This window comes from Tachyglossus aculeatus, chromosome 21, assembly GCF_015852505.1.
Source record: "Tachyglossus aculeatus isolate mTacAcu1 chromosome 21, mTacAcu1.pri, whole genome shotgun sequence".
NCBI lineage: Eukaryota > Metazoa > Chordata > Mammalia > Monotremata > Tachyglossidae > Tachyglossus > Tachyglossus aculeatus.
In genome coordinates, this window is record NC_052086.1 from 41,316,632 (window position 1) to 41,332,454 (window position 15,823).

Genomic DNA, 15,823 nt, shown 5'->3' on the forward strand with positions numbered 1-15,823 from the left:
CTGGGAGGTCGTCAACTCCAGAAGATCTGAGGACCCCCAAAGGGTCTCACCGCCCTCTGGAAATCTCATCCCCATCCGGGAAGAGAATTTTCCCGAGATCTTTTATTGCGGCGGCAACTGGGGGCAGCGGGCGAGCTTCATTCCCCGCTTCCCATCCTAATGACCCCGTAATCTACTAAGAAACACTGCATTTCACTATTTTTTAAACAATTAGCCCGGTTCATGGCCTCTGCAGTCCATCAATTATCGCAGGCCGCGGGGGTAAATTACAGGGAAACAGAAATGGGGACAATGGGATTAGGTCAGAGAGACCATAAACCTTCAGAACAAATGAGATTTCCCAGCAAAGCGAAACTGACAGCGGAGATATTTCAGGGCCAAAATGAGAGCAGGTCTCTGGTCGGACGCTTCCCGGGGTCGGGGGTGGACGGGTGTCTGGGAATGGGGGTCAGAGGTCAGGGCAGCCTGGAAGTCCAAAGGATGCTTGAGGAGCGGCGGGCTGAGCGAGGGGTGGTGTGTGGTCTTCGTTTTTATGGAGTTTATGGGGAGACCAATGATAATAATAATAATAATAATAATAATAATAATAATAATAATAATTGTGGCATTTGTAAGTGCTTACTATGTGCAGAAAAGCAGCCTGGCCTAGGGACAAGAGTGTGAGCTTGGGAGTCAGAGGACGTGGGTTCTAATCCCAGCTCTGCTGCTTGTCTTCCTGTATATATGTATATATGTTTGTGTATATTTTTTTACTCTATTTATTTATTTATTTAATTCATTTGTACATATCTATTCTATTTATTTTATTTTGTTAGTATGTTTGGTTTTGTTCTCTGTCTCCCCCTTTTAGACTGTGAGCCCACTGTTGGGTAGGGACTGTCTCTATATGTTGTCAATTTGTACTTCCCAAGCGCTTAGTACAGTGCTCTGCACATAGTAAGCGCTCAATAAATACGATTGATGATGATGATGTTGTGACCTTGGTCAAGTTGCTTCACTTTTCTGTCCCTCAGCTACCTCATCTGTAAAATGGGAATGACGACTGTGAGCCCCCCGTGGGACAACCTGATCACTTTGTACTACCCCAGCGCTTAGAACAGTGGTTGGCACATCGTAAGTGCTTAACAAATACCATAATTACCATTATTACTAAGTAGCGTGGCTCAGAGGAAAGAGCCCGGGCTTTGGAGTCAGAGGTCATGGGTTCGAATCCCGGCTCTGCCAATTGTCAGCTGTGTGACTTTGGGCAAGTCACTCAACTTCTCTGGGCCTCAGTTACCTCATCTGGAAAATGGGGATTAAGACTGTGAGCCCGCTGTGGGACACCTGATTACCTTGTTACCTCCCCGGCACTTAGAACAGTGCTTTGCACACTGTAAGCACTTAAAAATGCCATTATTATTATTATTATTGTTACATGCTAAGCACTGTTCTAAGCGCTGGGGTAGATACATATTTACTGTTCTATTTATTTTGTTAATGATGTGCATATAACTTTAATTCTATTTGTTCTGACGATTTTGACACCTGTCTTCATGTTTTGTTTTGTCATCTGTCTCCCCCTTCCAGACTGAGCCCGTTGTCGGGTAGGGACCGTCGCTATATGTTGTCAGCTTGTCATCATCATCATCATCATCAATCGTATTTATTGAGCGCTTACTATGTGCAGAGCACTGTACTAAGTGCTTGGGAAGTACAAATTGGCAACATATAGAGACAGTCCCTACCCAACAGTGGGCTCACAGTCTAAAAGGGGGAGACAGAGAACAAAACCAAACATACTAACAAAATAAAATAAATAGAATAGATATGTACAAATTAAATAAATAAATAAAGAATATGTACAAACATATATACATATATACAGGTGTTGTGGGGAAGGGAAGGAGGTAAGATAGTCCAGCCCAGACTGAGCCCCTCTTTCCTCTCCCCCTCTCCGCCTTATCTCCTTCCCCTCCCCACAGCACCTGTATATATGTATATATGTTTGTACGGATTTATTACTCTATTTATTTATTTATTTTATTTGTACACGTTTATTCTATTTATTTTATTTTGTTAATATGTTTTGTTTTGTTCTCTGTCTCCCCCTTCTAGACTGTGAGCCCACTGTTGGGTAGGGACCATCTCTATATGTTGCCAACTTGTACTTCCCAAGCGCTTAGTACAGTGCTCTGCACCCAGTAAGCACTCAATAAATGTGATTGAATGAATGAATGAATGCTCTGCACACAGTAAGCGCTCAATAAATTCGATTGAATGAATGAATGAATACAAGTTAATCAGGGTGGACGCAGACCAGACAGGGGCCACGGTGTTTCCTGGGCTCCGAGGAGGAGGCCCCACTCACCAATCGAGTCAAGGCCTGGAAAGTGCACTGCACACAGTAAGCGCTCAATAAATACGATTGATTGATTGATTGATTGACTCCAAATCCCTGATTGAGGAGGCCAAGGCCCAGGGCATTATCAGAGAGGGAGAGAGAGAGAGCAGCAAACCGAAAAGGAGCTCAATACAACCCCATCCCGGTGGCCATAGCAACGCCTCAGACAGATTGTCCTGGGGAAAGGAACCCAGCCCTGGGTGCGAGGAACCTGGGTTCTCATCCCGAATCTGCCACTTGCCGGTTGTGTGACCCTGGGCAAGTCAGTCGACTTCCCTGGGCCTCCCGCAGATTCCTCATCAGTAGAGAGGGGAGAAAATACCCGTTCTCCCTCATATTCTTTATGGTATTCTTTAAGCACTGACTATGTGCCAAGCACTGCTTTGAGCAGGCTGTTCTGTTCAGGCTGCTGCCCCACATGGGGCTCAGATTCTTAATCCCTATTTTCAAGATGAGGTAACCGAGGCATGGAGACGTATTTACTACTCTAATTATTTTATTACTGATGTGCATATAGCTATAATTCTGTTTATTCTGACGGTTTTGGCACCCGACTACATGTTTTGTTTTGTTGTCTGTCTCCCCCTTCTAGACTGCGAGCCCGTTGTTGGGTAGGAACTGTCTCTATATGTTACCGACCTGTAATAATAGTAATAATAATAGTAATAATTGATGGCATTTGTTAAGCACTTGCTATGTGCAAAGCACTGTTCTAAGCGCTGGAAATAATAATGATGGCATTTCTTATGCGCTTACTATGTGTAAGCACTGTTCTAAGCGCTTGCGGGGGATACAAGGTTATCAGGTTGTCCCACGTGGGGCTCACAGTCTTAATCCCCATTTTACAGATGAGGTAACTGAGGCTCAAAGAAGTGAAATGCCTTGCCCCAAGTCACACAGCTGACAAGTGGTGGAGGCAGGATTAGAACACATGACCTCTGACTCCCAAGCCCGGGCTCTTTCCACTGAGCAATGCTGACCTGTACTTCCCAAGTGCTTAGTACAGTGCTCTGCACTCTGTAAGTGCTCAATAAATATGATTGAATGAATGAGTGAAAGTGAAGGGATTTGCCCAAGGTCACACAGCAGACATGTTGGGGAAGCATATGTTGCCAACTTGTACTTCCCAAGCGCTTAGTACAGTGCTCTGCACACGGTAAGAGCTCAATAAATACGATTGAATGAATGAATGGATGAATGAACCCAAGTTTTTCTGATTGCCGGACTCAGGCTCTATGCTGAGACACATTCCTCGCTTAACTAAGAGGGAGAACAGGTATTGAATCCCCATTTTACAGGTGAGGAAACTGAGGCACAGAGAAACTAAGTGACTTGTCCAAAGTCACACAGAAGACGAGTGGCGGAGCTGTAGCGTGGCCTAATGGATAGATTTGCTTAGTGGCTAGAGCCCAGGCCTGGGAATCAGAAGGACCTGGGTTCTAATCCCAGCTCTGCCACTTGTCAGCTGTGTGACTTTGGGCAAGTCACTTCACTTCTCTGGGACTCAGTTACCTCATCTGTAGAATGGGGATTAAGACTGTGAGCCCCCCGTGGGACAACCAGATCTCCTTGTAACCTCCCCAGCGCTTAGAAGAGTCCTTTGCACATAGTAAGCGGTTAATAAATGCCATCATTATTATTATTATTATTATTATTATTAAGTAGAATGGGTATTAAGACCACATAAAAGCAGCGTGGATCAGTGAAAAAGAGCCCGGGCTTTGGAGTCTGAGGTCATGGGTTCAAATCCCGGCTCCGCCAATTGCCGGCTGTGTGACGTTGGGCAAGTCGCTTGACTTCTCTGTGCCTCAGTTACCTCATCTGTAAAATGGGGATTAAGACTGTGAGGCCCCCGTGGGACAACCTGATCACATTGTAACCTCCCCAGCGCTTGGAACAGTGCTTTGCACATAGTAAGCGCTTAATAAATGCCATTATTATTATTATTACGTGGGACAGGGACTGTGTCCTACCCAATCACCTTGTATCTACCCCAGTGCTTAGAACGGTGCCTGACTTCGAGTAAGCGCTTAACAAATGCTACAATTATTTTTATCAGGTCCTCTGAATCTCTATTACTCTATTCTATACTCTACTCTATTACTCTATTACTCTATTTATTATTACTCTATTTATTTATTATTACTCTATTTATTTATTTATTTATTTTACTTGTACATATCTATTCTATTTATTTTATTTTGTTAGTATGTTTGGTTTTGTTCTCTGTCTCCCCCTTTTAGACTGTGAGCCCACTGTTGGGTAGGGACCGTCCCTATATGTTGCCAACTTGTACTTCCCAAGTGCTTAGTCCAGTGCTCTGCACACAGTAAGCGCTCAATAAATATGATTGAATGATTGATTGATTGAATCCCAGGCCTATGTTCTTTCCACTATGCCTCAGTGCTCCTTATCTGTGTTTCAATTTTTCAACCGCACCTATTTTCTAACCGTTTTCCCCACAGCACATTCGGCAGAGCAGGGGTCTGCAGGGAAAAGCAGGATGTGGGAATCGGGGGAAGGGTCTGGCGAGGGAGTCGACTTCCCTTCCCAAGTCCAGCTGAGGTGGCAGAAGAGAGGATGGGAGTTTAATCCCCATTTTACAGATGAGGTAACTGGAGCCCAGAGAATAATAATAATAATAATAATAATAATAATAATAATAATAATAATAATAATAGTATTTGTCAAGCGCTTACTATGTGCCAGGCACTGCACTAAGAGCTGGGATAGATACGAGCAAATCAGGTTGGACACAGTCCCGATCCCCATTTTCCAGATGACGTAACTGAGGCACAGAGAAGTGAAGTGACTTGTCCAAGGTAGCAGACAAGTGAGAAGCAGCGTGGCTCAGTGGAAAGAGCCCGGGCTTTGGAGTCAGAGGTCATGGGTTCATATCCCGACTCTGCCAATTGCCAGCTGTGTGACTTCGGGCAAGTCACTTCACTTCTCTGGGCCTCAGTTCCCTCATCTGTAAAATGAGGATGAAGACTGTGAGCCCCCCGTGGGACAACCTGATCACCTTGTAACCTCCTCAGTGCTTAGAACAGCTCTTTGCACATAGTAAGCACTTAATAAATGCCATTATTATTATTATTACTAAGCATTTGGGAGAGTACAATAGAGCTATAAACAGACACATTCCCTGGCCCCAGTGAGCTTACTGTCCAGAGGGGGAGACAGATATTAGAACAGTGCTTTACACATAGTAAGTACTTAATAAATGCCATTATTATTATTATTATTATGTTAATAGAAATAAATAAATGACAGATATGGACCCCATCAGGGACCTCTCTCATTTTCTTCGCCCTGCTCCAAATGCAGAGTACATGCAACCGTGATTCCCAGCTTTGTTCTCCCTGGTTCCCCTATCTCTCCCAGCCCAGCCATAGGAGTTTTGGAGAAAGTTTTGGGTAACCCCATGGAATCTGAGAGGGTGAGGGGAATGGATGGACAATCTGGGGATCTTGGATAATAATAATAATAATAATAATAATGGCATTTATTAAGTGCTTACTATGTGCAAAGCACTGTTCTAAGAGCTGGGGAGGTTACAATGCGATCAGGTTGTCCCACGGGGGGGCTCCCAGTCTTCATCCCCATTTCACAGCTAAGGTAACTGAGGCCCAGAGAAGTGAAGTGACTTGCCCAAAGTCACACAGCTGAAAGTTGGCAGAGCCAGGATTTGAACCTATGACCTCTGACTCCAAAGCCTGTGCTCTTTCCACTGAGCCACGCTGCTTCTCTGAATCTGGTCACTCTCCCGGTCTATCTGAGCCAAGAGGTAGGGCTGGCGGGGCAGAACTGTCATTTTGTTTGATTTATTTTGTATTTTTTTATGGTATTTGTTAAGTGCTTACTATGTATCCAACGCTGGGATCGGTACAAGTCGAAAAGTTTGGACACAGACCCTGTCCCACATTCATTCATTCACTCATTCAATCGTAGTCATTGAGCGTGTACCATTTGCAAAGCACTATACCAAGCCCACGGGAGTACATTAGAACAATAAACAGACACATTCCCTGCCCTCAGCGAGCTTACAGTGGGGCTCACTCGAAGTAAGTGGGAGAACAGGGATTGAATCCCCAGTTTACAGTTGAGGAAACTGAGGCACAGAGAAGGGAAGTGATTTCCCCAGGGTCACACAGCAGGCAAGCGGCAGAGCGGGGATTAGAACCCAGGCCCAGGCTCTTTCCGCAAGGCCAGGCTGCTTCTTCATTGTTTTTCACACAGCGTCTTGCTGCAGGCCTCTACTTCTATAGAGCATTCTCCCTGATTCCGGGGGAAAAAGCTGAGAAAGGAAGTGAACTTTTCCATTTGGAGAAGTCGGTAACAAGAATGAGTGTCAGTTTAAACAACCTGCCGGAAAACAATAGGGTCAGTAGACAAAACCCCTGCCTTTGAGCCCGCTGTTGGGTAGGGGCCGTCTCTCTATGTTGCCAATTTGTACTTCCCAAGCGCTTAGTATGGTGCTCTGCACACAGTAAGCGCTCAATAAATGCGATTGAATGAATGAATGAATGAGGATCTTACAATCTAGCTGGGGAGGTGGGCATCAATATCAAGTACAATCAATCAATCCATCAGTGGTATTTCCTGAGCGCTTACTATGTGCAGGGGGTGGGGTGAATATCAAAGCACTTGAGGTGTGGAGATGAAGATGAAGATGAAGAGAAGCAGTGTGGCTCGGTGGAAAGAGCCCGGGCTTTGGAGTCGGAGGTCATGGGTTCAAATCCCGGCTCCGACATTTCATTCAGTCATTCATTCGATCGTATTTATTGAGCACACACTGTGTGCAGAGCACTGTACTAAGCGCTTGGGAAGTACAAGTTGGCAACATGTAGAGATGGTCCCTTCCCAACTCACAGTCTAGAAGACATTTGGTAGCTGTGTTACTTTCGGCAGGTCACTTAGCTTCTCTGGGCCTCAGTTACCTCATCTGTAAAATGGGGATTAAAACTGTGAGCCCCCTGTGGGACAACCTGATCACCTTGTAACCTCCCCAGCGCTTAGAACAGTGCTTTGCACATAGTAAGCTCTTAACAAATGCCATCATTATTACTATTATTATCCCAGCTCTGCCATTTGGCAGCTGTGTGGCTTTGGGCAAGTCACTTAGCTTCTCTGTGCCTCAGTTACCTCATCTGTAAAATGGGGATTAAGACTGTGAGCCCCCCATGGGACAATCTGATCACCTTGTACCTCCCCAGCGCTTAGAAGGGTGCTTTGCACATAGTAAGTGCTTAATAAGTGCCATTATTATTATGAAGAGAGGAATCAATCAATCGTATTTATTGAGCGCTTACTGTGTGCAGAGCACTGTACTAAGCACTTTTGAAGTACAAGTTGGCAACATAAAGAGATGGTCCCTACCCAACAGTGGGCTCACAGTGTAGAAGACATTTGGTAGCTGTGTGACTTCGGGCAGGTCACTTAGCTTCTCTGGGCCTCAGTTACCTCATCTGTAAAATGGGGATTAAAACTGTGAGCCCCCTGTGGGACAACCTGATCACTATGTAACCTCCCCAGCACTTAGAATAGTGCTTTGCACATAGTAAGCGCTTAACAAATGCCATCATTATTATTATTATTATCCCGGCTCTGCCAATTGGCAGCTGTGTGACTTTGGGCAAGTAACTTAGCTTCTCTGGGCCTCAGTTACCTCATCTGTAAAATGGGGATTAAGACTGTGAGCCCCCCGTGGGACAACCTGATCACCTTGTACCTCCCCAGCGCTTAGAACGGTGCTTTGCACATAGTAAGTGCTTAATAAATACCATTATTATTATTAAGAGAGGAAGCAATTGGGTTGTTCTTTTTTCCCAAGAGGGGTGTTGGTTTGCAAGGAATCATACACGCTCTTTCACCAAGCCCCCTTTATGACAAGGATCACTGTCCTTTCCCAAGCATATAATGCACACTATGTGCTCATTAAACACCATTATTGCTACTACTAATAATAATAATGATGCTATTTGTTAAGCACTTACTATGTGCCAAGCACTGTTCTATGCACTGGGGCAAATACAAGGTAATCAGGTTGTCCCACGTGGGGCTCACAGCCTTAATCCTAATTTTCCAAATGAGGTAACTGAGGCCCAGAAAAGTGAAGTGACTTGCCCAAAGTCACACAGATGAGAAGTGGCAGGGCCGGGATTAGAACCCAAGACCTCTGACTCCCAAGCCCGGGCTCTTTCCATTGAGCCATGCTGCTTCTACTACCGAAGTGAATAAATAAATCAGCCACGAGCAAACACGAGTCCCAGGGTGGCTAATGGGATAGAACAGCAAGGTTAATCGGGAAGGCTTCCTGGAAGGGGTGACTTCAGTAATAATAATAATAATAATGGCATTTGTTAAGCGCTTACTATGTGCCACGCACCCTTCTATGCACTGGGGTAGGTACCAGCGCTTAGAACAGTGATTGGCACATAGTAAGCGCTTAACAAATGCCATTATTATTATTATTATTATTATTATTATTATTATTACAAGGTCATCAGGTTGTCCCATGTGGGGCTCAGAGTCTTCATCCCAATTTTCCAGATGAAATAACTGAGGCACAGAGAAGTGAAGTGGCTTGTCTCCCCCTTCTAGACTGTGAGCCCGTTGTTGGGTAGGCGCCGTCTCTATACGTTGCCGAATTGTACTTCCCAAGCGCTTTGTACAGTGCTCTGCACGCAGTAAGCGCTCAATAAATACGGCTGACTGACTGACTGAATGAATGAATGAAAAGTGGCAGAGCCGGGATTAGAACCCATGTCCTCTAACTCCCAAACTCGGGCTCTTTCTACCAAGCTACGCTGCTTCTCAGTGTGATCTAAGGGTTGGTCATTCTGACGTGGTGGGGGCTAAGGTAACCAATTTATTTTTTATGGTACTTGTCAAGCACTTACTATGTGTCAAACACTGTTCTAAACGCTACGGTAGATACAAATTAATCAGGATGGACAAAATCCCTGTCCCCCATGGGCTCCCAGTCTTAAGTAGGTGAGCGCCCAGGTATTGAATCCCCATTTTTCAGTTGAGGAAACTGCGGCCCAGAGAAGTGAATCAATCAATCAATCAATCGTATTTATTGAGCGCTTACTGTGTGCAGAGCACTGTACTAAGCGCTTGGGAAGTACAAGTTGGCAACATATAGAGACAGTCCACACCCAACAGTGGGCTCACAGTCTAGAAGGGAAAAGAAAGGGAAAGGAAGGAAGGGGAGGAAAGGGAAAAGCAAGGAGGAGGAGGGAAAGGAAAAGCGGGGAAGGAAAAGGAAGGGAGAAAAAAGGAACGGCGGGAAAAGAAAGGGAAAGGAAGGGGATGGGAAAGGAGGGAAAAGGAAGTGAAGTAACTTCTCCGGGGTCACCCAGCAGGCAAGCGGCTGAACCGGGATTAGAACTCCAGTCCTCCGACCGGGATCTTTCCACTAGGCCACGCGGCTTCCGTCTCTTTCCCTGAATTGGTTTTCTGGGAGTTCTGGAATGAGGAAAGCCCTGGATTTCCTCTATGCTGGAATCTGATGGAATTTAGAGGTGGGGTGTCTTCTCACTCTATATATCCCCCAAACCCTCCACTCACAAATCCTAATGCTGAGGCTTTGAGATCCCCTAAACACACAAACACCTCTCTGGGTTTTGTGACCCCAAGAGAGAAAGGTCAGGCCCCCGGCTAACAGCGTTAGGAAGCCAGGGCCATTCCGGTCCTCTCCCAGGGGGACCAGTAAATAAGCCATAATTTGGTAATGTGATTTTCCTCTCCCCAGTCGGACGAGAGTGTTCCCGACCAGTGGGCATAAAAATCTCCGTCCGGCAGGCTCTTTCAGCCTCGATTGCATCTATGGTTTCAAGAACGGATAGACAGCTATTTAATAATAATAGTTGTGGTATTTGTTAAGCGCTTAATACATGCCAGGCGCTGTACAAAGGGCTGGGATGGATACAAGCAAATTCCCACGTGAGTCCCACGTGGGGCTCACAGTCCCAATCCCCATCTTATGGATGAAGGAACTGAGGCACAGAGAAGTGCGGTGACTTGCCCAAGGTCACTCAGCAGAAAAGTGGCGGAGCTGGGATTAGAACCTCCAACACTGCTGGACATGGGCACAGCCCTCCTCATTCATTCAATCGTATTTATTGAGCGCTTACTGTGTGCAGAGCACTGTACTAAGCGCTTGGAAAGTATAATTCGACAACAAATAGAGACAATCCCTACCCAACAACGGGCTCACGGGCTAGTGGACAGAGCCTGGGAATCAGAAGGACCTGGGTTCTAATCCCAGTTCTGTCACTTGTCTGCTGTGGGACCTTGGGCAAGTCACTTCTCTTCTATAGGCCTTAATTTCCTGATTTGTGAAGTGGGGGTTAAATCCTAATTCCTCCTAGCTAGACTACGAGCCTCATGGGAGACAGAGACTGTGGTCCTACCTGATTCTTATCCATCATCAATCGTATTTATTGAGCGCTTACTGTGTGCAGAGTACTGTACTAAGCGCTTGGGAAGTACAAGTTGGCAACATATAAAGACAGTCCCTACCCAACAGTGGGCTCACAGTCTAAGATTCTTATCTTCATTCATTCATTCAGTTATATTTATTCGGCACTTACTGTGTGCAAAGGACTGTACTAAACTCTTGGGAGAGTATAATATAACAACAAATAGACACATTCCCTGTCCACTTCACTTATCTGGGCCTCAGTTCCCACATCTATAAAATAGGGATTAAAACTGTGAGCCCTAGGTGGGACGGAGACTGTATCCAACTCCATGTGCTTCTAGCTACCCCAGTGCTTAGAACAGTGCCTGGCACATAATAAGTGTTTAATAAATACCACAATTATTATTATTTTTAAAAGTATGGTGTTTGTTAAGCGTTTATTATGTGCCAGGCACCATATTAAGTGCTGGGGTAGATACAAGCACATTGGGTTGGACACAGTCCCTGTCCCAAATGGGGCTCACCGTCTTCATCCCCATTTTACAGATGAGGTAACTGAAACACAGAGAAGTGAAGTGACTTGCCCAAGGTCACACAGCAGACAAGTGGCAGAGCTGGGATTAGAACCCATTATCTTCTGATTCCCAGGCCCAATCATTCATTCATTCATTCATTCAATCGTATTTACTGAGCACTTACTATTCATTCATTCATTCAATCATATTTATTGAGCACTTACTGTGTGCAGAGCACTGCACTAAGCGCTTGGGAAGTACAAGCCGGCAACATATAGATATGGTCCCTACTCAACAACGGGCTCACAGTCTAGAAGGGGGAGACAGACAACAAAACAGAACATTCATTCATTCAATCGTATTTATTGAGCGCTTACTGTGCGCAGAGCACTGTACTAAGCGCTTGGGAAGGACAAGTCGGCAACATATAGATACGGTCCCTACCCAACAGCAGGCTCACAGTCTAGAAGGGGGAGACAGACAACAAAACAAAACATGGAGACAAGTGTCAATACCTATCCTCTTCACCATGCTGCTTCTCCTATTAGTATTATTATTGTTATTGTCAACTCCCATCCTTAATAACTTCAGCTTTCCAGACGTTCAGGGAAGATTTGTACATACTATATTTATTTTATTAATGATGAGTATATAGCTATAATTCTATTTATTCTGATAATATTGATGCCTGTCTACTTGTTTTGTTTTGTCATCTATCTCCCCCTTCTAGACTGTGAGCCCGTTGTTGGGTAGGGACCGTCTCAATATGTACTTCCCAAGCGCTGGGTAGGGACCGTCTCTATATGTTGCCGAATTGTACTTCCCAAGCGCTTAGTGCAGTGCTCTGCACACAGTGAGCGCTCAATAAATGCAATTGAATGAATGAATGAAAAGCAGGAAGCAAACTGGTCTAAAGCTCCATCTCTGGCTCTAATTCCCACTCTAGGAATGTGTTCCCTGACAGACGCTTCTTGTGAGCTGTGTGACTTTGGGCGAGTCACTTAACTTCTCTGTCATCTGTAAAATGGGGATTAAGACTGTGAACCCCACGAGGGACAACCCAATTACCTTGTATCCATCCCAGCACTTAGAACACTGCTTGACACCTAGTAAATGCTTAACAAATACTATTATTAGTGTTATTATCATTATTATTATTATGGAGGTCAAAGGTCTTTAGTCGGGTACCCTGGCGGCCGAATGGGTTGTGGGTGCGAATCCTCCCCGGGGCAGCCGGGGCTTCTAACAAAGCTCCCGCACACACATCATGCTAGAGTAATTATAATAATTATGATACTTGCTAAGCACTTACTATGTGCCAAGCACTGTTCTAAGCACCTGAGTAGATACAAGGCAATCATTCATTCATTCAATCGTCTTTATTGAGCGCTCGCTGTGTACTAAGCGCTTGGGAAGTACACGTCGGCAACATCTAGAGACGGTCCCTACCCAACAACGGGCTCACAGTCTAAAAGGGGGAGACAGGCAACAAAACAAAGCATGTAGACAGGTGTCAAAATCGTCAGAACAAATAGAATTAAAGCTATGTGCACATCATTAACAAAATAAATGGTAAATATGTACAAGTAAAATAAATAGAGTAATAAATCAGTACAAATATATATATATATATATATATACAGGTGCTGTGGGGAGGGGAGGGAGGTAGGGTGGAAGGGATGGGGAGGAGGAGAGGAAAAAGGGGGCTCAGTCTGGGAAGGCCTCCTGGAGGAGGTGAGCTCTCAGTAGGGCTTTGAAGGGAGAAAGAGAGCTAGCTTGGTGAATGTGGACATAATTGGACCTAGTCCCTGTCCCCCATGGGGCTCAGAGTCTTCACTCCCATTTTACAGATGAGGGAACTGAGGCACAGCAAATCAAAGTGACTGTCTCAAGGCCGCACAGTAGATGAGTGGTGGAGGCAGGATTAGAACCCATGACCTCCTGACTCACGGACCCGTGCTCTAGCCATTACACTGTACTGCTTCCTGAATGATTGCCAAGTGTCGTATTAAGGGCCGGGCCATATTTAAAAGCAACAGGGCGATTAATCCACCAATTAATCCATGGTACATTTGTTGCACGTTTATGATGTGTATTGTGCTGTTCTAAGCACTTGGGAGAAGTGTTTATGGTGGAGTCCTGTGGGAAATCCCTGCTTAGATTGTAAATTGAATGGTAGGATGTTCAGCTTGTAAACTCAAAGGACATACCATTTTTAAAAGTTCCCAGCGAAGAACAAAGGGACTGGGTGAAATCTCTCCTTATTTTTCAAATGAAATAATAATAATAATAATGGCATTTATTAAGCACTTACTATGTGCAAAGCACTGTTCTAAGCGCTGGGGAGGTTACAAGGAGATCAGGTTGTCCCGCGGGGGGTTCCCGGCCTTAATCCCCATTTTACAGATGAGGGAACTGAGGCACAGAGAAGTTAAGTGATTTGCCCAAAGTCACACAGCTAACAATGAGCAGAGCCGGGATTCAAACCCCTGACCCCTGACTCCAAAGCCCGGGTTCTTTCCACTGAACCATGCTGCTTCTCTGCGGAATGGGTTAAGCACTTACTATGTGCCAGGCAATGTATTAAGCAGCCAGGTAGATATTGCTCCCTCTCTCCCTTTCTATCCCCAATCTCTCTCTCCCTCTCTCCTACCTCTCTCCCTCATTCTCTGTCTCTTCTCATTTCTCACACTCTCTGCCTTTCACTCTCTATCTCTGTCTCCTTCTTTCTCTCTTCCCCATCACTCCCTCTCTCCTCCTCTCCTCCCAGCTCTCTCTCTCTCTCCTTCATTCTCCCTTCTCATTTCTCACTGCCTTTCGCTCTCTATCTCTGTGTCCTTTTATTCGATCGTATTTCATTCACTCACTCGTTATTTATTGAGCACTTACTGTGTACAGAGCACTCTACTAAGGGCTTGGGAGAGTACAATATAACAATAAACAGACATGACACATTCCCTGCTCACAAGAAGCTTACAGTCTAGAGAACAGGCTTACAATCTGTTTCCTTCTTTCTCTCTCCCCCTTCTCTCCCTCTGTCCCCTTCTCTCCTCTATCTCTCTCTCTCTTCTCTCATGTCGTCCTCATCCTTTCCCTTCCCATTTCTCACACTCTCTGTCTCCTTCCTTCTCTCTCCTCATCATTCCCTCTCCTCTCCTATCTCTCACCCTCAGTCTCTCCCTTCCCATTTCTCACACTCTGTCTCCTTCCTTCTCTCTCATCATTCCCTCTCCCCTTCTCTCCTACCTCTCACCCTCATTCTCTCCCTTCCCACTTCTCACACTCTCTGCCTTTCACTCTGTCTCCTTCCTTATCTCTCCTCGTCATTCCCTCTCTCCCCTTCTCTCCTATCTCTCACCCTCATTCTCTCCCTTCCCATTTCTCACCCTCTCTGCCTTACACCCTCTATCTCCATCTCCTTTCTCTCTCCCCCATCACTCCCCCTTTCCCCTTCTCTCCCCCATCTCTCTCCTCCTCATTCCTTTTCTTCCCATGCCTCACCCTCTCTGCCTTTCCCTCTCTGTCTCTTTCTTTCTCTCTCCCCATCTGCCTCTCTCTGTCTCTCTCCCTCACCCCACCTCTCCATCTCTATCCCTTCCTCACACACACATACACACACAAAATAATTCCCCCACTGCTCTCCCAGCGGGCCCTAGAGCCTCTGTCTAACACCATTAGCCAAGTCTGTTTCCTCCTTGACCTTATTAGCCGGGGGTTTGTCTTCCCGCAGATAAAGCAGGGACAGGGGAGCAGGGACCAGGCTGCCCATTTACAGAACAGCTGGGCCGGAAACCTGTGATGAAGCCAGGAGTCACCACTCATCCCTGGCTGGGGGTGGTGGAGGGGTTCAGCAGTGGGAAAGGGGGCACCGAGGGACCCCAAGATTCCTCAGTCTCACACTCACAACCGGTCTGTCCAATGCACAAAGGACGCAGCTCATGCTGCGATCCGCACCGTGGGAGTGACTCATCTTCTGCTGGGATAATAATAATAATAATGATGGCATTTATTAAGTGCTTACTAGTGCAAAGCACTGCTCTAAGCACTGGGGAGGTTACAAGGTTATCAGGTTGCCCCCCGGGGGGCTCACAGTCTCCATCCCCATTTTACAGGTGAGGGAACTGAGGCCCAGAAAAGTGAAGTGACTTGCTCAAAGTCACACAGCTGACAGTTGGCGGAGCCGGGATTTGAGCCCATGACCTCTGACTCCAAAGCCCAGGCTCTTTCCACTGAGCCATGCTACTTCTCAAGACCTCTGTGGTTCATTATTTGATCCTCTCTGCCCAGTGCTCTGCACACAGTAAGTGCTCAATAAATATGAATGAATGAATCCTCTTCAGAGCTCTGAACTAAGTGCTTGGGAGAGTACGAGAGAAAAACAGAGCAGGCACATTCCCTGCCCACAGTGAGTTAGAGGGGAAGACGCGGGGGGAATTTGACTTTCCCAAGGTCACCCAGCAGACAACTAGAAGAGCTGGGAGAGAACCTCCCTCC

The 15,823-nt window shown here is 45.8% G+C and overlaps 1 protein-coding gene across 1 annotated transcript in view; it reads left to right on the forward strand.

Annotated features, from left to right (window-relative positions):
• The first annotated feature begins 330 nt into the window (after positions 1-330).
• LOC119942102 (basic salivary proline-rich protein 3-like) overlaps positions 331-15,823 on the forward strand; it is a 105,688-nt gene continuing 90,195 nt past the window's right edge. Inside the window, exon 1 of the mRNA XM_038762756.1 lies at positions 331-454. Coding sequence (XP_038618684.1) covers positions 331-454 — 124 coding nt within the window. The remainder of the gene's footprint in view (positions 455-15,823) is intronic.